The sequence below is a fragment of the Orcinus orca genome, chromosome 13, assembly GCF_937001465.1.
Source record: "Orcinus orca chromosome 13, mOrcOrc1.1, whole genome shotgun sequence".
Taxonomy (NCBI): Eukaryota; Metazoa; Chordata; class Mammalia; order Artiodactyla; family Delphinidae; genus Orcinus; species Orcinus orca.
This window is the reverse complement of record NC_064571.1, coordinates 2,461,122-2,488,808: the sequence shown is the minus strand read 5'-3', so window position 1 is coordinate 2,488,808 and position 27,687 is coordinate 2,461,122. Positions and strand designations below refer to the sequence as shown.

The 27,687-nt window shown below is 52.1% G+C and overlaps 1 protein-coding gene across 4 annotated transcripts in view; it reads right to left on the bottom strand.

The window, feature by feature from the left end:
• TGFBRAP1 (transforming growth factor beta receptor associated protein 1) overlaps window positions 1-27,687 on the bottom strand; it is a 46,098-nt gene that overhangs the window by 738 nt on the left and 17,673 nt on the right. For 2 of the 4 annotated variants that reach the window (XM_004277730.4, XM_033401681.2), the window contains exons 2-11: window positions 26,431-27,131; window positions 18,837-19,031; window positions 16,676-16,830; window positions 12,445-12,527; window positions 10,456-10,797; window positions 8,701-8,758; window positions 5,844-5,987; window positions 4,140-4,283; window positions 3,423-3,582; window positions 1,600-2,033 (exon numbers count right to left, since the gene is read on the bottom strand). In XM_004277730.4, coding sequence (XP_004277778.1) covers window positions 1,600-2,033; window positions 3,423-3,582; window positions 4,140-4,283; window positions 5,844-5,987; window positions 8,701-8,758; window positions 10,456-10,797; window positions 12,445-12,527; window positions 16,676-16,830; window positions 18,837-19,031; window positions 26,431-27,118 — 2,403 coding nt within the window. In that variant the 5' untranslated portion in view covers window positions 27,119-27,131. Of the gene's footprint in view, window positions 1-1,599; window positions 2,048-3,422; window positions 3,583-4,139; window positions 4,284-5,843; window positions 5,988-8,700; window positions 8,759-10,455; window positions 10,798-12,444; window positions 12,528-16,675; window positions 16,831-18,836; window positions 19,032-19,465; window positions 25,496-26,430; window positions 27,132-27,687 lie in introns of those variants that run through there. The other 2 variants (XM_033401683.2, XM_033401682.2) reach the window with 2 other exon arrangements.

Genomic DNA, 27,687 nt, shown 5'->3' with positions numbered 1-27,687 from the left:
ATTTCTCACCAAGATCTTTCAGACATTCTCTGAGCTCTGATCTATTCAAGCAAGGCCTATTACAGAATCACGGGGCGTTAGAGCTGACAAGACCATGAAAGCTATCTAATTCCCTGCTCCCCTCGTTTGCAGACAAGAAACGTTAAGGCCCAAATAAGAGACTGGGTCAAACCCATGGGGTTGATCCGTGGCACGTTCCTGACTGGCCCCAGGAAACGTCATTTCCTTTCTTTAAATGTTAACTAACAAAACTTTATTATTTCTTGTCTGATTAAACAGGACTTGAGCTCTGCAAGCTAAAAGCCTTTCTGCACAATTTGCGTGAATCAGCCCAGCAAGTCAGCCTAGTGGCAGGACAGAGCGACGGCTTAGTGAATTCACCCTACTCATTAGTTTCTTTAGTCATTCAGCAAACATTCAATGCCTTCAAGATGCCAGGTTGGCTCAGGAATACCGAGATAAGTAAAGGAAGTTCCTGCCCTCAGAGAACCCAAAGCCTAACAGGGAAGGGGACAGCTACAGACGCAGCACGTGAGTCGGCACACGGGGCACCCGTCTGCTTCAAGGGGTGGGAAGGTTTCACAAAGGAAAGACTGAGGCGGGGTTTCGAGTAGGCGTTCACCAGGCGCAGAAGGAAGAGGTGAGCCGTCTCAGGCAGAGGAGACGGTGGGTTCTAAGGCCGTACGTACGAAACAGCAAGTCCATCGGGAGGGTCTGAGCACCCGGGGCCGGGCAGGGACAGGCCAGAGGAGGGAGGCTGAATTTTGCCGGCCTCGGCTTCTCCACTGGGGAGTCAATGAAGGCTTCCCAGCGGGAGGAACACGGCGGATTCCTGCTCTGGAAGGACAGGTTCCTGGCTGCGGGGCGTCTGGGCCTCACCAGAGAGAAGCCTCCTCTGGATAAGCTTGGGGATGTTATGGACTGAATGCCTGTATCTCTCACCAAACGTCGAGGCCCTGACCCCCCGTGGGATGGTGTTTGGAGGTGGGCCCCCAGGACAGCCTCAGGGCCCTTATGGGGGGGAAGAGACCAGCGCTGGCTCCCGGCCCTGTGAGCTCAGTGAGAAGGGGGCCTCACTGGACGCCGAATCTGTCGGCGCCTGGATCTCGGGCTCCCGGCCCCCCGACGGTGAGGACAGGATGCATGTCGTCTGAGCCCCCGGCCTGTGGAATTTGTTATTATTAGTCACAGCAAGCCCAGGGGACAGAGATGGGGACCCGGGACGTGCAGCTCTGAATTGGCCTGCGGTCCACAGCCGGGATCCTGTGTCCTATGTCACCTCCTGGTGCCCCTGCCCCCCTTCTGTGACGGGGACGCAATTGTGCCCGGAAGTGCTGTGTGGATGCAGTGACACTGTGACGTGCAGCGTGGACCAGGGCCCGGAGCACGGCTCTGCGGACCGTCAGTGTCTAAAAGGGGTGGGAAGCTGCCCCAACCATACACCTGCCGGCCCGGCTCCCGCCTGGGCTCACACACCTGTGTCTGTGTGAAGCAATCACGTGTGTTGAAGTTACAGAGAAGAAACGGACGAGGACTGTTTTTCCACGGGGAAAACCGACCTCAAATCACACGTCTCGCCCGAGAGGGCCGGGCTCTCACCTTGTCGTACTTGTAGATCAAGTTTTCGGACTTGGCCAGGCCCATAGCCACCTGAGTGGTCCTCCGGGCGTGGACGCTGTCCCTCACGGCCCCCGTCAGGAACGGGCAGAGCAGCTGCACCGACCACGTGCCCGGCAGCAGCTGCAGGACCTGGGCCGCGTCGAACTCGGTGGCACGGCGGTTCAGGAGGTCCACGGCGGCCACGGCCAGCTCGGGCGCAGAGGGGCCGGGGCCCAGGTAGATGGCCAGCAGCAGCTGGAAGAGCCGCCGGCGGTAGGGCGGGGCCCGGCCCTCGGAGCACCACAGGCAGTAGCCCTCCGCTGCTGGGAAGTCGGCCAGCTCGTGGACCAGGATGCGCAGGGCCTCCTCGTGCTGCTCCAGCTTCCCGAGCAGGATGGCGCTCTCCATGGGGAGCCCGGCGCCCCGGATCCTGTCTGTGAGGTGGGACCTGCTGGTTAGAAACGGCAGGGCCCGCACCAGGCGGTGCCAATCCAATGCCACAACTGCATGGGCCACGCGCTTAAGAACGGGCAGAGCAAGCCTGGCTGCCTGGACGCCCCTGAGCTCTGCCACCCGGGCTGCCTGGACGCCCCTGAGCTCTGCCCCCCGGGCTGCCTGGACGGCCCTGAGCTCTGCCACCCGGGCTGCCTGGACGCCCCTGAACTCTGCCACTGGGCTGCCTGGACGGCCCTGAGCTCTGCCACCTGGGCTGCCTGGACGGCCCTGAGCTCTGCCACCCGGGCTGCCTGGACGCCCCTGAGCTCTGCCACCGGGCTGCCTGGACGGCCCTGAGCTCTGCCACCTGGGCTGCCTGGACGCCCCTGAACTCTGCCACCGGGCTGCCTGGACGTCCCTGAGCTCTGCCACCCGGGCTGCCTGGACGCCCCTGAGCTCTGCCACCCAGGCTGCCTTGACACCCAGAGTTTAGGGGTGTCCACGTAGCCTCCCAGGAGGGCTGCCATGTGCCTTAGGACAAAGTACATGTGTCACACGAGCATCATTCAGGCCTGAGTCATGTGCTGCTGGCCACGAGCTCAGCGTCATCGAATCAACAACATACGTTAAATAAGGTGTCTTTAAGCAGAAACACACATAAAGAAGGTTACATATTGATTGGTTGGTGAAAATGATGTGACCAGAGGCTCTCAGGAGCCTGACCCTGCATCCCTCCAGGTACGACGGCTCCGTGTCCGAGAACTCAGTGTGGAGACTCTACAGGACACGACTACCGCGAACAGTGAGAATGGGTGTAGTTAATGGTCAGAGAGTGGTGTTAAAAGCTGCTAAAGAGAAATGCATTAACCCAGTAAGGACAACCCGGAAATTCCACGGTGCCCGATACCGCAAGAGGCAAGTTCAGTCTGCCAGGTGCTGCTCTGAGGCTCGTACACAGCATGGACACTGTGGTTTCTGCCCTGGAGGAAATGAAAACCAGACGCCCTCCAGGACCCCCGCCTTCCTCCAAGCCTGGGGCAGCCGAGTGGGGTGCTGGGGGCAGTGCCACCCTCAAAGCCGTGATCAGAGCTGGAGCCTCAGAAGGAACTGACCTGAGGGCTTCCAAGCCGAATAAGCAAGTTCAAAGCAGCTCGTCTCAGCAGACATGCAGACCTCCCAACGCCCAGGGCAGCCTGCGTGTCATCAGCTAAGGGCCCTATCCGTTTCCAGAGGGTGGAGGACGGACGAGGGGGCTCGCCTGCCCTCCAGGAGGCTGACTTTGTGCCACAGAGGCTCACAGCCCACCCCCTGCCCCCGAACAGAGACCTCCGTCCCTGCCCCCACCCCCCACCCCCGCCGGTGACGTTTATGCAGAGAGATGCACTCACCCAGCAGAAAGTGGACTTGGTACAAATCGGATTGCTGGAGCAGGCGTCGTAGCTTCGCCTGCGTCTCGGTCACTTCTGCATCCTTGCCACTGGCGCTGGGCCTCTGCTGCAGCACCTCGTCCAGGTAGAGGACGGCTAAGTGCGTGTGGTACCCCTCCTTCTACAGGACAGGAGGACAAGCAGACAGACAGCAGTTGCTAGGGGAGCCCAGAGAACGCCCCCTAACCAACCAGCCAGCAGGTGCCTGAGACTGGACGTGCAAGGTGAGCGGGGGCTACAGGACAACCACAGAACACGCGTACTGGGGCAAGAGTTTTCAGAAACCACAACACAGAGGAGCTGAATCTAAAATCTATGGGAAAATATCTCATTTTGAGAAGTAAGGGCCACGGGATTCAGGTATTCTCCAAAAAGGGGACAGCTTTCCTCATTTCCTTTAAGAATAACAACAAGGAAAAAAAACTCTAAAAAAAAAAGAATAACAAGGAAGGAAAAGAGAAGAAAATATAAGCGGAGGGGACAAGAGATGGAAGGTGAGAAAAAAAGCTACTTAGGCCGCGGGTCTCTTTCACGAACATCCGGCTCCCTCCCTGACCTCCCACGCGTACAGACTGAGTGCCGGGAACACGAGACATTACGTTAGACCCATGGGCCAGGTTCAGGTCCCGGTGATGCCACCGCAGCCCACGCAGCTCAGCCTGCGCTCTGGGGCCTCACCTGCAGTCTCCTGTCCATGACCAGATGTTCTAGGTACTTGACCAGGGCTTGCGGGTATTTCTTAAGGCAACTGATGATATCATCTGGGTTAAATCTACTCTGCTGTTCGTCCACAGGTCTCTTGGTGAAAACTTGAACTCCAACCTGAAAGAAGAATAGCAGTTTATTTATCATGCTTTGCAAAGACCCCATCTTATCTTCATTCTGAGCACTGTACGCTTTGGGTAAAACCACTGTCAAAAACATGATGATTTGCGGGACTTCCCTGGTGGTCCAGTGGTTAAGACTTCGCCTTCCAATGCTGGGGTTGCAGGTTCGATCCCGGGTCGGGGAACTAAGATCCCATATGCCTCGCGGCCAAAAAACCAAAACATAAAACAGAAGCAATATTGTAACAAATTCAATAAAGACTTTGAAAATGGTATACATTTAAAAAAAAAACAAAAAAACATGACGATTCGGAAAAACAGTGCAGATGAAGCACTGACAGAGACAGGAAATGCCGCAGAGCTCCAGCCGGAATTCCTTCTAAAAGGGTCGGAAACTAAGGAACCAAACATTTATTGGTGGTAGGTTTTGACAATCCGTGAAGCAACAACTCTGTAACGTTTAGATCATCCTCGCTGGATCATACGTGAAAGAAGACACAAGCGGCTGCAGATTCAGTGAACTCGATTCTCCAAACGCCCACACCCACCGTGTGCATTACCCACGAGGGACCCAAGCCCACGCAACAGCAACAAAGACCCAACACAGCCAAGCATAAATAAATAAAAATAAATAAATTTATTTAAAAAAATACTAAAAAGAACCCCTTTCATTTATTATTGCCACGTAATACTGCATTTTGTGCATATACATTTTATTTATCTATTCATCAAGTGACGGCACGGTTTTTTCCTTCTTTTGGCTGCCGTGAATAATACTGCCATAAATATGCATGGACAAGTTTTTATGTGAATAAAGGTTTTCATTTCTCTTGGATGCATACCTAGGAGTGAGATCGCTGGCTCATATGTAACTCTGTTTAACCATCTATAGAGCCGCCGGACTGTCTTTCAAAATGACTGTACTGTTTTACTTTCCCACCAACAATGAATGTGAGTTCTAATTCCTCTGCATCTTTGCCAACGTGTACTATTGTTGTCTTTTAAATTTTAGCCATCCTACTGGGTGTGAAATGGTTTTGATTTACATTTCCCTTAGGGATTAATAAAATGACTGATGAAAACAAACAACAAAAAAGGGCCCTTCTATGTCCCCAACCCACCCCCTCAAAGGGGGTTGGGGACATAGAAGCAAGGGCAACGGTTTGCCTGGTGCGCCCCAGGCCCGGCTCCACGCCCTGCAGGGCAACGGTCTGGTCTTTCTCCAGCCCGCAGAGAACAAGGGACCAGATGCCGTTAGGGATGGGGGTCAACACACGGGTGTTTAAGAAGATGCTAAGACCTGACCTGCGGTGCCTTCTGCTTTCCTACACAGTGGCCTGCCCCCGACACAGGTGTGCAGAAGCACCGAAATGCAGAAATTCCTCGAGAGCTGGGATTCAGACAGCTCAAGCCATGTATTAAAAGGGGGGGGGGAGAAAAAAAGCGGAGAGAAGGGTTAAAGTGTAGCTTGTTTTCCCACCTAGAATCAACTTTTCTGTCCATTTTCACCAGTCCCCCTGCCGCCCCTGAACGAATGCGTTTACGAAGCACAAACCTCCGGATTTTTCTGCAAGACCCAGTCGGCATACTGCCACACGAGGTCTGCGTCGAGGCTGTAGGTGAGGAAATCCACGATGTACTCGTACAGGTCTGAGCGCGTGGAGTCGTGAATATCCCCGTTGACGATGCTCACCCACAGCTGGAGAGGAATAAAGTAGAAGGTAGGGGAGGTTACGTACCTCTTAGAATTCGCTCAGAAAGGGCACGTGTTTGTTTGTCTGGCCTTTCAATATTTCAAAGTGGCGGGAGAAACTTTAGAGGCTTAAATCCATTTTAATTTTTTCACACACATGAAAAAAAAAAAAGAGGGGACACGGTCCAGGAAATCAGGAACATAAAGCACCAGGTTCTTTCTCTTTCCTTTTCAATGAGATCACAGTAATACAAATAGTAAATAGAGCATATGAGGAGACTTGGATGCATTAAAAAACGTCTCTTCCTGAAATAAAATCATCACTGACAATGTTTGGACACAGAAGAAATTCACCTACAGCCATCAGCCGGGCTGTTTCAGCCTTCTCCGTCACAGGAATTTCTGATTTTGAAGACCTTTTGGGACTGTGAGAGTCTGATGTGCTTTCAAAACCTCTGGTGACCCTGTGCCCTGGTGTTCCTACTGTCTTTTGCATGGGGGCTCAGGGTAGATTTTAATAATAAAGTCCTTTGATATTTCATCCAGACACTTCCCTGCCGTGTAAACTGAATCTTTTTTTTTTAATGCTCCACTGTGCATATGTACTATTGTTTTTATTTTTATAATTTTTATTTATTTTATTTATTTTTTATTTATTTTTGGCTGCGTTGGGTCTTCGTTTTGCGGTGCGCAGGCTTCTCACTGCGGTGGCTTCTCTTGTTGCGGAGCACGGGCTCTAGGTGTGTGGGCTTCAGTAGTTGATGTTCGTGGGCTCTAGAGCGCAGGCTCAGTAGTTGTGGCGCACGGGCTTAGCTGCTCCACGGCATGTGGGATCTTCCTGGACCAGGGCTTGAACCTGTGTCCCCTGCATTGGCAGGCGGATTCTAAACCACTGTCGTCACCAGGGAAGCCCCTGTAAACTGAATCTTACTTTCAGAGCCTCAGAATGAAATGGCATCACGAGGTGTGGCAGAGATGGGGGCTGCCTGAGAGCCCCCCTGCTCATCGTCCGTGCCATGGTCCTCACCCACCTGTCCACACTGACTCCTGAACCACACCGACTCCTGAACCACACCATACCAGCAGGCGGCCCAGGAAACAGGCAGGCAGTGTAAACAGCTTTCGTTTTGTCACAGGCAGCCGTAATTCTGGTAGCAGCACACCAATGTTTTTTATGTTACTAGTTTCTTCAGCGCTGAATTCCCCAAATCAAACAAACTATTCACACAGCCATTGAAATGTGTCATTAAAAAACTTCTGCCCTATATGGTGATTTATTCCATATGATTTCAATTTTGTAAACTCCTGTCTATGTAGCTTTGCTAATGTTATTAACATACTTATAACAAATTCTCAGAACATGGTGTTTTAAAAAAATAAAAATTTTAGCTTTGACACCCAAATCTGCTCTTAGCCATGGGGTGTATGTTGATGGGAACCTTTTTTTTTTTTTTTTTACCTATTCCACAATCATGTTACCATGGTAATTTCTCAAAGCAACCGGATACGCTTGGTGAGTTTGGTGAGCACAGCTGATGCTCTTGGCCACTCACAAAAGATGCAAGACAAGAGACAAGATGAGAAATTTGGGCGCGAGAGCCTCTGCCAGGGCCCTGAGCACTGGCTCAGTCCCCAGCTCTCCTGCTGACCAGCGGTGCCACCCGGGCAAGTGACTGGCCTTGATCAGCTTTAGTTTTGTCACAGATGACATGACAACCCAGCTCTCTGGCGAGACTTATTGCCATTAACAGTGGAAATTACAACCTGTTACTCACAGCCTTAATTTTTGATAAGGCAGTGGAGTCACAGGTCTTGTGGCTCAGTAAGAAATCCTATTTTTCTTACATTTTAAACAACTCAGTCTTGACAATGTTCTTTAAAGAGATGGAAAGATGAGGCTTCCCTGGTGGCACAGTGATTGAGAGTCCGCCTGCCAATGCAGGGGACATGGGTTCGTGCCCCGGTCCGGGAAGATCCCACATGCCGCGGAGCGGCTGGGCCCGTGAGCCATGGCCGCTGAGCCTGCGTGTCTGGAGCCTGTGCTCCGCAACGGGAGAGGCCACAACAGTGAGAGGCCTGCGTACCGCAAAAAAAAAAAAAAAAAAAAGAGATGGAAAGATGAAGAAAAGAAAATTCTTGGGGCTTCCCTGGTGGCGCAGTGGTTAAGAATCCGCCTGCCAATGCAGGGGACACGGGTTCGAGCCCTGGTCTGGGAAGATCCCACATGCCGCGGAGCAACTAAGCCCGTGTGCCACAACTACTGAGCCCGCGTGCCACAACTACTGAGCCTGTGCTCTAGAGCCCGCAAGCCACAACTACTGAGCCCACGAGCCACAACTACTGAAGCTCGCCTGTCTACAGCCCGTACTCCACAACAAGAGAAGCCACTGCAACGAGAAGCCTGTGCACCGCAACTAGAGAAAGCCTGCGCACAGCAATAAAGACCCAATGCAGCCATAAATAAAGATAGAAGAAAGAAAAGAAAAGAAAAAAAAGAAAATCCTTGGCCAACATTTCTCAAGCATTCACTTTCTAAAACAGTACTATTTTTGTTTTGTAAAAAAGGTTGTAGATCAGCCAAGACTGGTCTCTTTCAATTTGTAATTTTTTTTCAAACAGGCTCAGTAGTTGTGGCACACGGGCTTAGTTGCTTAGCAACTTAGTTGCTAAGTTAAATGGTGGTGATTTTTAAACAGTGCTGAGATGCCTTTGAACTCACCTGAACGGCAGCAGCGTCTTGGTGGTTGTAATGATAGAGCAGCCCCAGTGCAAAGTACCTGGAAGAAAACTCGGGGTAAGTGCACCCTCTCCTGACCACCCACTGCGGGCAGTACCCCCACAGCAACGCCCTTGGCCCTGGGCCCCCAGCCCCACATGTGCTATTCAACTCAGTTCAACAACAAATTTCAAGCACCAGAAAGATCCTCCTTTCTGTTTATTTACTTATAGTCTGAAAATGTATTCCCTATCAATTTCCAGAAAGGACTGTATTCACATCTAAGATGAGCTAAAAAATAAAACTATAATGATACTATGGAAAATCACATTTGGAATTGCTTTACAACTTGCTTCAAATACTAGTGTGATTTGCCATCTCTTCAGTTAACCATTATTAACTTATCACGAGGTATTAAGACCGTTTGGAAGGGATGCTGTCTGAGCCATTCTGGGGTAAGGATTTTCAACGGCAATAAACGCCAACAGTATGCAGGCACTGCAGAGAACAGAAGGTCAGGGAGAGTCAGGCTGGGGGGACCCAGAGTTCCAGGCCCTGACTTTCAATCCAGGCTTCGTTACTTAGGGACTGTATGACCTTGAGCGAGTAGGTTACCTTCCTTGGCCCTTGCCTCCTCATTTATAAGCGGACAGGGTCTGTGACAACACGGGCATCGCCCAGGCTGTGAGCTGTTGCCACCCTCCCACGCTCACAGGTGCGTCCTCTCCTGGCCCTCTTCCCCAGCAGGTGACCAGATCAAGCTGCCCCAGGGGGCCATCGGATTTCTTCCCTCAAAGAGCAACCTCTCAAGATATTGAACTATTCCCTAGAACCCTTCTCTTCTCCCGAAAGCTTTTAGAAAGTTACACTGACCCCGCCAGACCCTGCCATCCCAAGTCACTGCCATGAGCTGTCAGTGCATTTTCTGGTTCCTAAATAAATCACTCCATTCCACGGTGCCTTCGGGAAACTGAGGGAAACGGCTGAACGAGCCACTTCCCACGTGGAGGCCAGTCACCAGCCCATGACGTCCTGCATCTGAACAGGGTCTGGATCGTGAGCCTGGGTCTCCGTGGAATTTCACCAGCACCTCCGCCATGTCAAATGCATACCAAAAGTCACAGACAAAGAATCTTACAGGGAGCGCTCAACCCCCCCAGGCCTAGAAGGGTTAGACCACCGCCTGCCCCCAGGATGAAGAAGCTGCCCGACTTAACCACGTCATCACTGCAGACGGGCCCCCATCGCACCCGGTGGCCGGTCGGCAAGCGGGTGGGTGCCGACCAGCTCCCGTCCGTAATGAAGGAGTTTGACCCCATAACCTTTTATCCACAAGATCCGGAAGCCTCCCTCTCTATCTGTTTATCCAGATGCCCATTTGTCCGCTCAGTCTGGCCATCCGTGGCTGCAGCGCGCTATCGGTTTACCGACACGCGTGTGGCATCTCGCACAGCTGAGTCCCACCCAGATGGACACTGAACAAGCACACCGTTGACTAACAAGGCCTATGACTGTACGATCTGTCAGGAAGGAGCTGGCACGAGAGTTGTGCCCTCTAAGACCCCTGCGGTGGATCTGCAGACCGTGATGAGGCTAATGGATCCCGAGGGTGCCGGGTGGTCCCCTGATGAATGCCTGCGACTCAGAAGTCACGCTGGTGCCTCAGCTGCACGACAGCTTCCCGTGGGTGGGGGCGGGGAAGGGCCAGGCAGGGAGGCCCGGGTTCGGGGGGAGAGTCCAGGGGCCAGAAACACTCACTTTTTGTGCTTCTCCAGCCAGGCGGCGCTGTCGGTGAGCAGACAGAAGTTCTCGGTGACCAGGAGGTCCAGCAGGCTGTCGTGGTCAGCCTCCGTGTACAGCTTGAGCAGGGCCGTGTCGATGTCCTCCTTGTAGCCGTTGGCCACCTCCGTGCTGCGGACTTCGTTCAGGTAGCTCATGAGGAAGCGCTTGCACTTGGCCACCTTCTCCTGGTCGCCCTGGGTCAGCTGGTTGAGGTCTGCAAACTCGTGCAGAGGAGGGTGGGACCGGGTGAACGAGGAGGACGTGGGCAGCAGGAAGGGGTACAGGGAGATCAGCTCCCGCACGTCGAGCTGGCCGCTTCTGCAATTACAGTGTCAAACTAAATGAAGCAAAAAGAGAAAGAGAGTGCACGTAGGCACACAAGACGACACTGGACGGGTGCACTGTCTGCACGCCGTCCACAGCTGCACGGGCTGCAAAGTACTGCGAGCCGGGCACCGCCCACCCCCAGACCCCACGACAGAGCAGAGGGCTCGGCAGCCGCAGACATGGCACCTCCAGTGCTGCAGTGGGACATGGGTCCCCGCAAACCCAGATGGGGGGAAACAGCAGGAGGCACAGCGGCTCTGATCAAAGGCAGATTCGGAGGAGGCCCCGTGTACATCTCCTCCCTTACGGCTCTGAGTCGTGCGGAATCTGTTCTACGCGAACATTTGGAAAACTTCTTCTACAGGCGATGCCTTCGTGGGACACTGAAGGGCGATCACAGCGGGTTTAAGTTCATCTTCTGAGCGAGCGTGAAGAGTACTGCTTCCCAGGGCACACCTGACCCCCAGCCCAGAGGAAGGGCTGCTGGAGGGGGGAGGGGCTGAGACAGGCCTGGGCTGGGGAGGGAGAGGGGTGGGATGGGTGCTGGTGAAGGGGGAGGCCCACGCGTGCAGGATCCATGTCACGCGGAAGGGACCTCAGCTTCCTAAGACGGTGGGTCAGGAGCGTGCCGTTTACAACGTCCTCAGAAGAACAGTTTTTCAAGTCTTCCCAGAAGCACCTGCTCTTTCTCTAAACTCAGAGCTTTTGGTAAAATCTCTGGAGGAAAGGGAAAGTGAGCCATCGCGTTTTCCTAGGAATCCTTCACAGGGCGTCAAACACGCTCTTTAGAGTTGCCTCCTCGGGCTTCCCTGGTGGCGCAGCGGTTAAGAATCCGCCTGCCAACGCAGGGGACACGGGTTCGAGCCCTGGTCCGGGAAGATCCCACATGCCACAGAGCAACTAAGCTTGTGTGCCACAACTAATGAGCCTGTGCTGTAGAGCCCGTGCACTACAACTACTGAGCCTGCGCTCTAGAACCTGCGAGCCACAACTACTGAGCCCATGTGCCACAACTACTGAAGCCCACATGCCTAGAGCCCGTGCTCCGCGACAAGAGAAGCCACCTCAATAAGAAGCCCACTCGCCGCAACTAGAGAAGGCCCGCTCGCAGCAACTAAGACCCAACACAGCCAAAATCAATCAATCAATAAATAAATTAAAAAAAAATTCCACGTTCCTTATAAAAAAAAAAAAGAATTGCCTTCTCCTCTCCTAGAGGACCACTCTGCGCCTTATCTGCCCTACCTTCAAGACACAGGACAGTGACCCTCGGGCTAAGGGGGGCAGGGGGCACGAGCGGTGTACACACGACGGCCTTGCTACTTCTCGCCGGAGCACAGCACCCGTGGCGGCCTTTCCCATCACAGCCACAGTGGAGGTCCGACCACGGAGGGACACTTAGAAGGCTTGCTACCGACACCGCAGTGGAGGTCCGACCGCAGAGGGACACTTAGAAGGCTTGCTGCCGACACCACAGTGGAGGTCCGACCGCGGAGGGACACTTATAAGGCTTGCTGCCGACACCGCAGTGGAGGTGTGACCGCGGAGGGACACTTAGAAGGCTTGCTGCCGACACCGCAGTGGAGGTCCGACCGCGGAGGGACACTTAGAAGGCTTGCTACCGACACCGCAGATTACCTGAAGAGTTCTTTAGCCTCCAGGAACTGAAGCTGCGCAAACTGTATGAAGCCCGCCTGCTGCAGGATCCGCCGGTACATGACCTGCAGGGAGAGACAGGTTTCATCACTCTGACCTGCCCTGGAACCACGACAGGAGGCGAAGCTAAGTTTCTGGTCATAATCCAGGCTAACTGTTAACGATTACATGGAAACCTGAAGTTACAACGTAAGGAAAAAACGAGGCTTATACGAAATGATTTTCAACATATACACGTATACATGTCAATCAGCCCCTCATTCCCCAGACCAAGTTGTTCTCTAAGCATCGCTGTTTCTTCTTCGTGGATTTCCCATCCATCCCGATCCGTATTCCTCCTCCCGCACTCCCTGGCTTTCTTGATTTCTTCCACCTCTGGTGCTCAGACGGATGTGAACATCGCCGGCGTCCCTGGGAGCCCGGAAGCTGCCCATCCTTCTTCATTCTTGTGGAACTGACTCTTCACACCAGCACTTCTGAGCATCCTTCCAGAGCACAAGGCCCCTCCCACTTAACGACAAACAGATAAATACGCAGGTTTTCCTGCCGAAGCTTGGGAGACACTGTGTGTTCTGTCCCCTCCCCCCAGCGGTGATACACAGCCACATCCACACCGCAGCCTGAGGATTCCTGCAATAAAAGTGCCGTCGATCTGTGTCTAATACAGTCCTACCCAAATTTCCTGGACCACAGAGCCCTTTGTTCTGGTAACTTCCAGAAATAGCAACGCACTTAAGGAAGCTACCCTGTGGTGTCTGTAATTCCACCCCCTCCCTGTCACTGTCCAGCCGGTCAGCTTCAAGCTTTGTCCGCCTTTGTCTGAAAGGCCTTGTGGACCCGTCTCTGCTCTGTCCTCACTGGCTCCATCACCACAGCCCGGGCCCTCACCACCTCACAACTAAAGACTCTAACTGTGCTTAAGACCCTAGGACTTCAATTCCTCCCCTTTCCAATCCGTCCCGCTGTTCGATACGCCATAAGTTCCTTGAAGGCATGTACATAATTCATCTTAGCATCCCCACACCCTGGCAGAGCACCTGCCGTTTAAGTAATCACCTATTGACCTGATCAGTTTTTATGAAACTCCACTTTGTCACTCGCTGAGCCCGTTTTACAGATAGGAACATCCTGTTCAGAGATGCTAAGTTTTTAGCCCAGAGTGACTAACGTGTAAGTGGTTGAGCCAGGGTTGAAACCCGGCCCTTTCTGCTTCTAGAGCCCAGTTCCTCCCTCTCACTGGCTCACCCAGGTACACAGCAGGCGGCTAACACTGTTACCCCTGAAGAAACGAGGGAGATGGAGACACCTAAAGGCTGTTGCTTCTGATCAGCTCTCAGAGGGGCTTGTTCTCCAAAGCACAGCAGCATCTCCTCCCGTCCCTTCCGAGCAATTCCTGCAGAGACGGCAGGAGAGGCAGCTGTTTTTTCATGACTCTCTTCCCCGACACCAGCTACGTCTGACGGGAAAACTGGCCTCTGTATGCCGCCAGCAGTAAGTAGACAGGAGCGAGGCCAGGTTCTGTTGTGAGGGAATGCCAGTTCCGTCTCTGAAAGGAGAAGCAACAAAGGCCAACCGCATAGCAAGAAGGATAAAAAGGCCCCGTCAGCTGCGGCAGAAGAATTCTCATTCACACTCTGGCTCGCTGGTGAGAAATCCGCTGAATGACAATTTTTTCCTCGTGGCTGCAGGATTCAAATATCACCCACTCTTCCCCTTCCTAAAGGGAAATAAAAACTATGTTTGCGGGGCTTCCCTGGTGGCTCAGTGGTTGAGAGTCCGCCTGCCGATACAGGGGACACGGGTTCGTGCCCCGGTACGGGAAGATCCCACATGCCGCGGAGCGGCTGGGCCCGTGAGCCATGGCCGCTGAGCCTGCGCGTCCGGAGCCTGTGCTCCGCAACGGGAGAGGCCACAGCAGTGAGAGGCCCGCGTACCGCAAAAAAAAAAAAAAAAAAAAAAAAAAAAAAACCAAAAAAACCCGTCCCTGGTCACAGGTTAACACGTGTAATTGTGGGAGCGCAGAGCAAGCATTCAGGGATGTGGTGGACTCAGAGAAAAGGGCATATCTGAGCAAGGTATCGAAACCTGTACTCGGTGGAGTTTAGAAGTTCACTCCACTGATAGAAAAGAGCACAAATAACAAGTAAAGAAAACAGGGCGTGCGGGGAGGTGGGTGAAAGCACGGGGCAGCGAGGCTGGCCCGGCCTCACCCAGGGATGCCCCGAGGCCACAGCCGTCCCTGCAGTGGGTCTCTGGACGGTGGCACTGGCTGTTCCTGACTTGTTCTCAGGATTAGAAGTGCTTTAGGATGGCTCCCGGAGTGCCTGCACAGTGCAGGGCTCAGGCGCGAGCACAGCTCAGGCCGGGGTCACGGGGGGAAGGAGGCCCCCTGGTGCAGACTTGACTGTGGGCAGGGAGGCCCCCGCGGAAGGATTTCCAGCTGAGGGTTTGGTGGACGCGTCAGAAAGCACCTTCCGCGGGCCGTGGAGGACGGACTGCAGACACGCAGGAAAGGGGCTTGAAAACAATTCGGGCACAACGGGAGAATGCCCAGCAGCCACGTGGGCATGAGCACGAGAGCCAAGTTCAAGGTCACTGGGGTGCACGTCCGGGGCACATACCACAGGGGGAAGGCGGGGAGCGTGCCAGGTGGACAAACCCCAACTGGGATGGCAGACGGCACAGCCAGACGGGCGCTAACACCATCCACTATCCACTGCGCAGCTGCTCTCAGGAAAACGGGAGGAAAAAGCAAAAATCCAAGAACACGAGCAGCCTCCCTAAGAAAATGGGACCCACTTGAGGTGTGCCCTTGGGTGTGTGCAAGGAGGGGGCCCCTGACACGTGCCCGTCCAGACACCCACGAGCTCCCGGGGCCCACCCTCGGGACGGAGACGAGCTGAGAGCGGCAGAGCAGTGGCCAAGGCGGCCTCAGCGCCCGCCTCCCCACGCGGACGCGCAAGGAAAACGCGGCAGAAACAGGCGCTCCCAGCACAGAAACGCGCCCTGAACAGACGGGTTTCTTCTTTGTGCTTTTGCTGCCCCCTGCTGAATGCTCATAGATCATCTCACTCAAAAATGAGGAATACGATGGGCAAGGGAAGGACTGAGAGTGTGGGCTTAGCAGATGCAAACTGTTCTCTGTAGGACGGAGAAACAACAAGGTCTTACTGTAGAGCACAGGGAACTACAGTCAACAGCCTGGGATAAACCATAATGGAAAAGAATATGAGAAATAATATATATGTATAACTGAGTCACTGCTGTACGGTAGAGATGAACACAACACTGTAAATCAACTAGACTTTAATAAATTTTTTTTTAAATGAGGAGTTAAGATGGAAAGTTTATCAGTATTTATCCTGTGACCATAAATGACACGTCCTGACCTCTTCCACCTTCTACCCTCTGCAGCACAAAGCCACTGAGGCCAGAAAGTACAGCTTCATTCCACAAACCACATCGTCCTGAAAATCTGGCCAACAGAAACAAGAAGGGGATCGCCATGAATTCATTAGAACTTTTAATGATGGACTTAGATGTTCACACGAAGCGTGCACACACCAATACTACGCTTTATTATTCTCAAATACATAGAGTAACCCGAACTCACCTCACAACTGATCAGGGAGCAAGTTTTAGGAAACCTGATTTCATCAGATATGAGAATAATTCGTGTTTGCTTCATCAATTGTATTGATCATACCAACGATATTAAAGTTAGCGTTTCTAAAATGCATTAAAAGTTTTCTCCTAAGGAAATGAATTAGGTGGATTCCGGCAACATTAGATGGTTTATCTAATGTTCACAAAGCTTTTTCTGTAGATAACATAAACCTAAACTCTACAAATTCAACCCCATCCCAACAAATATAAATTCTGAATTGGGAGACAAATTAACCTGAGGTTCCCTCTTTTCGTCTGTAACAACTGTGCCCTGAGGCTCCTCTGGAAGAAGGACGCTGATTAGAAATACAACTTGGTGAATTAAGTGCGGGAATTATGTCAGAGGCTCAAATCCCGACTTGGCCTCTGCCGGCAGCGTGACTTCATACAGCTGTTGGTCCGGCTGCTCTGCAACCTGCTTCCTTATCTGTACAACGTGGAGACGCAGAGAAACTTGAATGACGGACAGGAAGTGGTCTGCAGGGCCTGGGCATTTAGATCCTAACGTTTTCTAAGCCGGCGGCCTGGGGGCCCGCTGATTACAAACCTGAAATTTTTCCTTCGGAATGTTCCTCCGGGCGCCTTTTGCTAGAACCAGAGCCTCCTCCACTCTCCGGCTTGCTAGAAGATCCTGTATTTGTTTTTCCAGAGGTAATGGAACCAAGACGTAAACTCCTTTACTCGTGGCGACGATCAGTCTTCCTGGGAAGAAATGGAACATGGTTGGAAAGGGTAAGAACACAGTGCTGGGAAGAAAACACACCCCCTCGCCCAAAGACAGCAGGAGCGGATGTGTGACCAAGGTCATCACAGTGCCCCAACCCCCAGTTCCCACGGCAACCAGAAAGAATGCTTCTCTTTCCTTCTTCCCACCATCAGAAAAGGGTGAACTCTTAACAGTACATTTCCGAAGTATGGGATATTAAAACGTTTGGCCTTTTCTTAAAATTCTGAAGTGCTGCTAAATTTAAAACCAGCTGAGTATGTCCATAATGAGGCTATAGTGCTCAGTCCTGGAAAATAAGCAGTAAGAATTATGCTATCCCTCATATAAAACTTTTGAAAAATTCTTTTCTCTCCAGGGTAGTCAGTTTACAGGAAACTAAGATTACAACGCAACATTCTGAACCATAAGATAACATTTCACACTCACCCGTCATCCAGAATCACCCGATCTCGGCGTTACCTTCTCCCTTCCCCACCGCCCCCTGGCACCGTGATGCCTGGCACGGTCCCCTGGGGAGTCGGACCTGCCACCCAAGGCAGCTCCACCTGCCAAGCTTCGAGAGTGACTTCTGCTCCCTCTGGAGACACGTTTTAAGCTAAACTATCACCTGTTCCCAGGAAGCGGTGGAATGACCTTGTCTGTCTGTCTGAAGGTCGTTCAGGGTCAGCAGAGCCTTTTCTTCTCCGTCTGCTCCTCCCTCCTTGGGAATCATCGTGTGCACCCCAGTCTCACCGCCTGGTCTCTCCCCGCCTGCATCTCCCCTTCCTGGCCTCCCTGCCCGGCTCTCTGTCTGCATCGTCTGTCCTCCATGTCAAGCTACGTCACTGTCCTCGCACTCAGATGAGGTTCTGCCCCTGCCCTGCACTGGTGTCCCTCCTTCTGGGAAGCCTCCCCGTGTTCCCGCCGGGGGTGGGTTACGTTGCCAGCCTCTGCATGCCCGCAACCGATCCCCTGTGCCCACCACCACCCCTCAGTGTGCACAGCACGGAACACTGTCATGAATAAGCTCTCCCGGCACGCGTGTCAGGGCCCCAGTCAAGCCCTGACACGCTTCACGTGGGACCTCGAGACTCAGCAGGTCTGTGTCCCCAGTACCTAACATAGGAAGGGCAATGTCTGGGGAGCCCCAGTCCCGACACGGCAAGGGCAATGCACAGATCTAGATTAGCTCCTGGCTTGAAGAGGATATCATCAAGGGCATTCTTAGGAAGCCGGGGAAATCTGACCACAGGCAGGGGCTGAGAGCACATTTCTGGGGTGTGAAAAGGGCTTTGTGGTCACGCGGGAAAACGCCTGCTGAAGGATTCCGGATTAAGCGCCATGGTCTCCTCCACTCACTTCCGAACTGCTCAGCAGAATGTGAACCAGTACGAAAAAATCTAGGTGAATGGGGGGCAGGGATTCAGTTTGCTTTTCTTTCAACTTTTCAGCACGTTGGAAGATGTTCATAATAAAATTTAGGAAAAGTAAAATAAATCTCTCCCTCCCTGGCTGCCCTGGTCCGCTGCGGCCTCACCCAGGCCAGCCCTCCTCATACAACAGGCACCACAGTCCCTGTGAATCGCTTGCGTGGCCCGGAGCCCAGAGTTCCTCCTTCGGGAGGAACTTTCTCTCTGCCTGAAGGTTCTTTCACACCACATCCACTTGACAGGTTCCTACTCATCCTTAAAGGTTTGGCTCAAACACCATCTCCTACAGGAAGCCCTCCCTGGTACTTCTAGGAAATACTTCCTCCTCTGCTCTCCCAGTTGGCCTTATTTTGTTGCTATCAAGCTCTCAAACTGCTGTGGCTATTGGTTTCACTGTCTCCCTTTAACCTCGGTGCCCCTGAAGCGCAGAGACTGTATTACCATTGCCTGTGGATCTTCCATGCTCAGCAAGAGGCCAAGTTCCCAATGGACCCTTAAGAGCATTTAGTGAAGAAATACAAGCATAAAAGATTGGCAGCTAAATGTGGTTAAGATTCCGTGGAAACTAGTACCTTCAAAATCCTGGAGGATGTGACCTTCCTTAAAGGGCAGGGTCTGCTTTTGCTGCTGGTCCAGCATGCTGTGAACGGTGATGAACTCGCTGTCGAGGGCAATGACGTATGGGAAGCAGACGGCTGCCCCAACCACGTTCTCTGACCAGTGCACGGGCGCGCGCTGAGATATCCCGGCCACCGTGGCAAACATGCCTGGGAAAACAGGAAGGGTCAGGAGGGCTTCAAGGAGCTGGGCTTTGCTTGTTTGCTTTCTGTAGATGTGTCTCAACACAGAATACCTGCCCCTTCATTACATTTCGAGATGGGAAAGATAATATAACAGCGGCATGTGCAAAGGACCCTCCGTGACTATTCTCGTGAAGAGAGCCGCTTTCCCCAGGATGTCTACATCAGTATTTCCTTCCAATTAAACGTGACGTTAAAAACGTGCACATGTACCCGCATGAAGGTGTGTACAGCCCATGTCCTCACACGTGGGGAAAAGTGACTTTCACACAATTTAAGAAGTTCACAAGCTTGCTTCCACGTCCGGTCCTCCAGTGGGTTTGCATCTCTAAGTGCCAGCTCTTCCCTATACATTCACTCAGCACTGAACGCATTCATTCAGATACTTATTGAGCACCTACTGTGTGCCGGGCACTCTACAAGGCTTCCTATCCAGAACTGTCTCTGTTCAGAGTTCAAGTCTAATTCTGGATACACGTTCTCTCTGATGCAGGGATACAAGCAATCTCGCAACTGAAAACAGAGAGCTGTTAAGTGTTTGTCAACGATAACTTCCATAGTCAACCACGGTTCATCTATTTTGTACATAAAGCACTAAACGAAATTTCCAAATGAGCTGGATAGAGTCCACAGATACTGGGGTTTATGAAAATTCACATTCACCCAGTGAAGTCAATCCATTTTAAGTCAGTTTTCAAAGTGCTTGACATAAGACACCTTTAAAAACATGGTATGTAAATCAACTATACTTCAATAAAAACAAAAAACAGCATGCTATTGCCTGCAAATGATAAGATATTCCTACAGTAGAAAAACGGTTTCTATTACACAACAGAGAAGTGGGGAGAGGGAGAGAGACAGAGAAATACAGACAGTACTTTAAAACAATGGAAAGTATCTCAAATATACGATAGGAGCAAACTTCCTAAGCCTATGAAATCACTGACCCTCCTAAATTTTCCATGGTTACAAAGAGTGAAATGTATTGCACTTAATCAAGTACAAACCTAGCTCTTTTCCTCCAAAGTAGGCTGTTCTTGAAAATGGGTATCAGGGGCTTCCCTGGTGGCACAGTGGTTAAGAATCCACCTGCCAATGCAGGGGGCATGGGTTCGAGCCCTGGTCCAGGAAGATCCCACATGCCACGAAGCAGCTAAGCCCGTGCGCCACAACTACTGAGGCTGCACTCTAGAGCCTGTGAGCCACAACTACTGAGCCCACGTGCCACAACTACTGAGCCCGTGCGCCACAACTACTGAATCCCACACGCCTAGAGCCCGTGCTCTGCAACAAGAGAAGCCACCGCAATGAGAAGCCCGCCCACAATGAAGAGTAGCCCCCGCTCACCGCAACTAGAGAAAGCCCATGTGCAGCAACGAAAACCCAACACAGCCAAAAAAAGTAAAATAAATAAATTTATAAAAAGAGAAAATGGGTATCAGGTGGGATCACACATGCGTGTCCACGCTGTGCTCTTGCCTGACACAATCTGGGGCACCTCCTGCAGGGGCCACTTGTACGTACAACACTTGTTTGGTTCTGCTTCACACTTAAAATATTGGCTCTCGTCACGTCAGTAGCACCAACCAAAACCCTGTCAAGATGACAGAGCAGTGAGCCTTAGAGAGAGAGTGAGAGTGTGTGTGTGTGTGTGTGTGTGTGTGTGAGAGAGAGAGAGAGAGAGAGTGCATCTCCTACTAAGGAAACACATTCCTTCCCCTTCAGTATTTCCTTTCCACCCTTAAAAGTCTCTTAAAATCATTCCGAAAAAGACTAACTCAAGAGAAAAACAAAGGATATGCATCAGTAATTCACAGAAAACAAAATGCAAATAGCTAACAAATTCCTGAAGAGATTCCCATATTCCTTAGTAACCAGGGGAACAGAAATTTAAAAAAAAAAAAAAAAGTAAAAAACCAACTTACACCCATCAGATTGGCCAAAGGTTTCAGACTAACAGCACCAAGTGTTGGTTTGGTATGAGGAACACTTTTGGAGAATAATTCTTTATCAGAACTGAATAGACACTGACATGTTAATCTGCTGATTCTACTTTTAAATCGATGGCCAATCGACAAGCACAGTGGTCACTGGGGTGTTTTGAGGAACAGTGTAAAATCGAGAATAACGCCCCGACAGAGCATGTGGCTTCGGGTGAACCCACCACGAACAGAAGAGAGAGCTCAGGTATTAGATGAGAACAGACGAGGAGAGCTGTAAGTCCGCATGCGGGGCGTCAGCTTAAAGCGACAGCCGACCCGAGCCGCGCCCAGGAGCTCCCGGCGGTGAAGGGGTTCAGGGAGATGCACTGGTAACTACCTCCCCGATAAAAAGCAGACACAGGAGGATGACAGGAGGCCAGTGAGGCCCCCGCGGCAAGAAGCACGAGGGTCCCCGGGATGCAGGGAAGTGCGTATGTGGCCCCAGAAGAGAGCAAACCCTGCCTGGGATGTTGAGGGTCAGAAAGTCAAGTTCAAGTTCGGGGCAGAGCAGGAAACGCTGACCAGGAAAGTCAGGCTGAATTCGTTACAGGGTTACAGGGGCCTTAGGAAGGCTGGCCTGGCAGGAGCCTGGAAGGAGGGACAGACCCAAACTCGGGGGAGGCCAGGCAGCCGCCAGCCACCAGGAAGGAGCCCTGAGTCAGGCCAGCCGGGGGGTCTGACCGAGGAGGGGTAACTTCCGGGGCGAATCATGGAACTGGGCACCTGACTTAGAGGGAGCGAGAGTCAAGGCCACCGTGCGCCATCAGAATAAGGACCGACACGATCGGGCGGGTCTGAGACCAAGCCGGGGTCAGGATGCAGGGCTGGCAGGGCATGGACCTCTGGGAGGGGCGCCTGGAGCTCCAGTGCGTCCTCAGGGGTGAGGGCACCCTTCCTGCAGCAGGAGAGCCAGGGGACGCCAGGCCATGGGGAGAGGAGGTTCCTCTGAGGCTGGCGAGCGCTCCTCCTTACTTCTTTCCAGAGCAGACCAGGAGTCAAGGAGTTCGGTGGAAATGTGGAAAACCCCGGAAAGCTCAGCGCCAGCAGGTAAGAGGGGCCGACAGGGCGGTGGGTTCTGGGCCAGGGGTGGAGAGGGCACAAGAGTGAAGGCATGGACTTTGGCACGTCTGACACTGTACAGTCACAGAGAGGACGGAACTAAGGTCTGAGTTACCCCACAACTGCATCGCCGAAGTATTCAAAGAGCGTGAAACACATGGAGGGAGAGAAACTCGAGGTGCAAAGCTCGAGCTTGGCAGGAGGAAATGAGGTTCGCACCCTCTAGAATTTTCCGAGCATTTAGAACCAGCCAGCGAAAGAGCCCGAAGGGAGAGAAAAGCACACCGTCTGCACCCAGATGTCTGGCAAACGTAACCTGGTGACGGGACAAGCATACGGCAACCCCAAGGAGCCTGTGAATTTCAGATCAAACAACCGTGTTCTGGATAGCACAGCTCTCATGGGAGCACGGACACCAAAACGCTGTCCAGCCTCGCCCTGGAATTAAATCAGGGTCGCCGCACTTACCCGCTAAGGCCGGGCATCACCCGACCGGGGACTGTGCAGCACAGAGGCCCAGACATGAATGTTCTTGCAATGAAAAGGGCAGAAACCAGAGATCCAGAACAGAGGCTTCCACACAAAAAGGAAAGCACAGGATTTCACCGGAATAAAAGAGCAGATCAGTAACTGGCAACCAGGGGTCCAGGTCAGGTGGAGTTAAGGTGCCATGGGTCCACTCAGGAACAGGGGCACCGTTGTTGACACCCACCCACCGATTCTATGCTTGAAAGCAGGTGACACGCGCTATTGTTTCTGTATTGTCAAAGGCACACAAGTGCTGTCAACCTGCAAATGTACCACGTTTGTAAATGGTACACCTTCAAAAACCATTGTTTTCCACTGCGTTATTTTTCCATTTAGACGGTTTCCACCCTCTAAATATCAGGGGACCCCCTTATCTGAGCTGGGAGGGGGAAGGGGGGCCATGAGAGGTACAGAATAGCTGAATTATCTACATTGTTCAAGAAGCATTATCCAAGGATAGAGTTTAAAGTCACAATAATCAATTGTATTATGAAATTTTCAACAAAGCGCTGCTTAAAATAGTGCAATTTAAACTAAAGCAGGGAGTTCCCTGGTGGCCTCGTGGTTAGGATTCTGGGCTTTCACTGCCGGGGCCCAGGTTCAATCCCTGGTCGGGGAACTGAGGTCCTATAGGCTGCGCGGCCCCGCCCAAAAAACAAAACAAAAAAAACACAAAAAAACTAAGGCAAAAAGTTAAGAGCAATTTCTCATGACAGGGCAGTGGGCACATGTGATCTTCAGGGGGGAAGGCAGTGGGCAAAATGAAAACATACAGCGTTGATATGTCTGATGGTGCATATGCATTCATTACAGTAATTTGCTTGAACTTAATTTCTGAAGCCTTTTAACGATGGTGGTGATGACTGTGTTGTACACAGAGCCTGCATATAGTGATGTATTACAGAGCTTACGAGGGATCTCCAATTTGCTTATAATCACACCTATTACAAGCAGAACAACGATTAAGAAGGTTGGTTCATTTACCATGATGCCCAGGTAGTTGAGGCAGATTAAGTTTGAGGAAAAATGAGGCCTGAACATGATTGACTACCATTTCCCTTCAATCTGGACACTAAAACCAACACAAGGTACTGGAGTCAAATGTTTTCACAACAAAGCCTTTACATCCAAAGCAGGCTCCGGCTCATCAATAAGCAATCGGACTGACGGAACAAAACAGGAAACCCATCAGGCGAGGCCCAACGGCATGAGGAAACTGACTGTACCTGAGAGGCAGCCACCGCCACCAACGAGGAAAGACAGACTCCTGAATCAGGTGTGGGGAGAGCAGACAACCACACAGACGAAGAGGAAATCGAATTCACTCTTCACTGTAAGAAATGAAACCATAAAAGTACCAGCAGAAAATCTGGGTGAATCTGTCTACAACCTGGGAGAGGGGGAAACATCCCTAATAATTATGACTCAGAAAAGAAGCAATAAAGTACAAAGGTTAATACATTTGATTATATAGAAACGTGTAAGAAACGCTTTTTCAGGGTAAAAACTGGAGGTATTTGAAACACGTCTCAGACAAGTTGGTATCTCAAATATATAACAAATGCTAAAGTAACCAGCTAGCGAGAAGGGATAATTATCAAAAGAAAGGCAAATGGCTCTTCAATTCTTGAAAAATGTTCCATCTTGCTTACAAAAGGAGAAATGTGATTAACACCACTGAGATACCATTCCTCATGTGCCAGACGGGCAAAACCACGAAAGTCTGACAATATATGGACGCTGCTGGCAAAGCTCAGGGGAAACAGGTGCCAGGGGAAGAAAAAACGGTACCTACCACCTTTGTCGGGGGTGGGTGGGGGGTGGATGGTAGTGTACCCCTCCAGATTCACATGCGTTTACATGTGGACTCAGCAACCCCATCTTTAGAAAGATTTCCCACAGATACACTGGAAAAATCCAGACAGATAAGCTCCTACTAATACCATGGACTGGAAAAAACCCAAATGCCCACCACCAGGGCCTGACTGAGGCACGGTGGTCCCTCCACACGGGAGAGACAGCCTGCAACTCTGAAGGAGGGAGATACATATATCTACATATTCATTTATAATTTTTATTTGAAAATGAAAGGACAAACACTAATAAAGGTTACCTCTGGGGGAAGGAGAGAGTAGGGGAATGTACCTTGCTGTGTGGATCTGACGTGGAAACTTGTACATATTTACAGAAGAAAACAATGAGAGAAAGCAATTTCTAGAAATGGAAAGTGAAACGAAGCACATCCGTCTAACTGTATATCCCGTTGTCGGCAGAGCCACACGGATGGGAACTACTCCCAGTGACTTTAAACGCAGAAATGTGACTGCACGTTCCTAGTGGGTTACACGGCCCGTACCCTGAGGACAAAAGAACTACAATCAAACGTTTTCTGGTGATTACATGGCGGGCGCAGTGGTGTCGGTCCTGTCCTCCTGCTCTGTGTCCTGTGGGGCAGATCAAAGGAACAACCACGTCACGGTGGGACCTTACTAGGATTTGGGGGTGGGCGGGAGGAGACACAGGCACGCAGACAGACGGGGTCAGGGCCCAGTAGCCCCAAACTTGTTCCAGCGATATACTCTCATGATGGGTTTTATCTTTAAATAAGGCATACTTCCCAGCTCTGTCCACCCAAGAGACCTAGAAACAGCAGACCCCAAGCACCTCCAGCACCCAGACTGCGGTCTCTAAACATCAGGGGTCCTTGGAGAAATGGCGGAAACCAGATCTAGGGCAGGAAGCGTACAGAGGGACCCCGGACACCTTGTCACAGCAGAAGGCAAGGGAGATACCAACGTTCCCGGGGCGTGGGGAAGGGGCTTGCCGTCAACCTGAATAAACCACCCCCAAGGGCAGATGGACTGAAACGCCACATACATTTACATCCATGATTCATGGCGACACTTCACTTAGGGAAGAAGGGTCATCTTTCCGAAAACCTCCTTCTCCTGCCTTTCTTATACGGTGATCCTGGGGGCAAACCAAGTTAATGAGAAGCTTCTCTTGCAGAAGGTTCCAGTCGACAGGAAGGAGGAATGGACAGCAACAGAACGCTGCCCTTCGGCAGCCCCTTGGGACTTAAAGGATCCAGGCATAGCCACGGACATCACCAAGTTGTAAGAGGGCAGGAAGACAGGTTAAAGACTGTGGGTGTTAAGGGAGACTCACTCGTCTCAGCCCCTGCTTGTCCCAGACACACACACTATGAACCATCCACGACCATGACCACAGATGACATTGCCAGCTCTGATTCTTAGGAGGCAGCGCGGAGAATGAGGAAGGCTACACCAAACAGCTCAAGCCCTTTTAAGGAGCTAGCTGCTAGACGCTTTTTGGTGGGACGAAACTGCAGTCAGTAAGAGAAAACCGGGGACATACCCTTGGAGCCTCCACCTCTGAAATCATCTGTTAAGTGAGCTCCCTCAGCTCCTTTCAGAATGGAGAATAAAAACAATCCGCTAGGAAACCCACCCACAGGAGAAAATCTTATAGAGAAGTCTTACAGATTCTTCTTCATGTACTTATCCCCTTAGTGGAATTCTCTCCCCAGAGCCATCGTCAGGCTCTACTTTAGCACAAAGGAAATGTGATTCTAAGAGCGGCCTATTTTTGTTCCATTAAACCCACACTCACAAAACCATCTAATGCAAACTGCGCAAGCACTGGGCGTGCAGTTCTGTTTGCACGAGCGTCTAGCTTTCAGAACCACAATCTGCCTCTCCGATCTCAGCGTCAATTCAAGGACGGAACGCGGGGAGACCGGGCAGAGGTCGGCCAGGTTAGCCGAGGTGCCTCACCCAATCCGCCGGGGCCTGCCAGGAGGAACTCCTGTCTCCCTATCCTCTTGACGATGGGCCGCTTCTCCTCGCTGCAGAAGGGAAACAGGTCCTGGGCGACGCCCGTGCTATAGTTGAGGATGATGTACTGGGTGGTCAGGGCCAGGCACAGGAAGTGGCCGTCCACCGCCACTGCCAGGGGCTGCTCCGGAGTGGACACCTCCCTGACGATCTGCACGCGGTCCTCGTACACCAGGAACACCTGGATGGTTCTGCGCTTGACGGAGATGATGCAGACCTCCACGCAGAAGGGGTCTCCGCTCACCGGGTTCTCATTCAAGGCGAAGGCCGTGGCCCCCTTGATACGGGCGCCCGAGGGCACGGGCTCCAGGCTCAGCATGTGGACCAGGGTGATGCAGCCGTCACAGAGCACCAGCAGCCGGTGGAGGGCCGACGCCGCCCGCAGCTCATTCACCGGCTTCTTGAAACCCAGGTGTCTGTGTAGCTGCTTGGTGGCCGTGAACGTGGCCGACCCGCCGGGCATGGTCTTCTCCTCCAGCAGGAAGTGGTACACGAAGCAGTCGCTGGTGCCCACGTACAGGTTCCGGCCGCAGCACTCCACACACTCCAGTGACACCCATTCCCTGTCGCCCATCAGCTGCTCCCGCTCGACGGCGGGGACCAGGGTGAACGCCTTGGTGCTCATCATGTCTGCGGCTGACCTGCGGGAGAGGAAAAGAAAGGTAAGTTAGAGGAACGAGGACCAAGCACAACCATTTCCGGTCACGATAAATATACGTGGATTCCCAGCTCTGATTTCAGGGAAAGGAAATCATTCGGCGCTATTGGAAAAAAGTGAAGGAGAGAAAAGATTTCCGGGCTTCCCTGGTGGCGCAGTGGTTGAGAGTCTGCCTGCCGATGCAGGGGACGCGGGTTCGTGCCCCGGTTCGGGAAGATCCCACATGCCGCGGAGCGGCTGCGCGTCCGGAGCCTGTGCTTCGCGACCACAGCTTCGAGGCCACAGCAGTGAGAGGCCCGCGTAGCGCAAAAAAAAAAAATATTTCCCACTTGGTCTCCTCCCACCAGGCAAACAGAGACCCCGGCAGGAGAGCACACGCGCGCCTCTAACGAAGTGTCACCCTGCCCATTCTCAAGAGAGCTGAGACTTATAGGGCGTCTCCTTACACCGCTCCTGGAAACACACCTGTGGGCAGAAGACAAGCACACCTGTTCACACAGACAACGCAACAAAAACACTTCAGAAAAAGGCACAAGTGA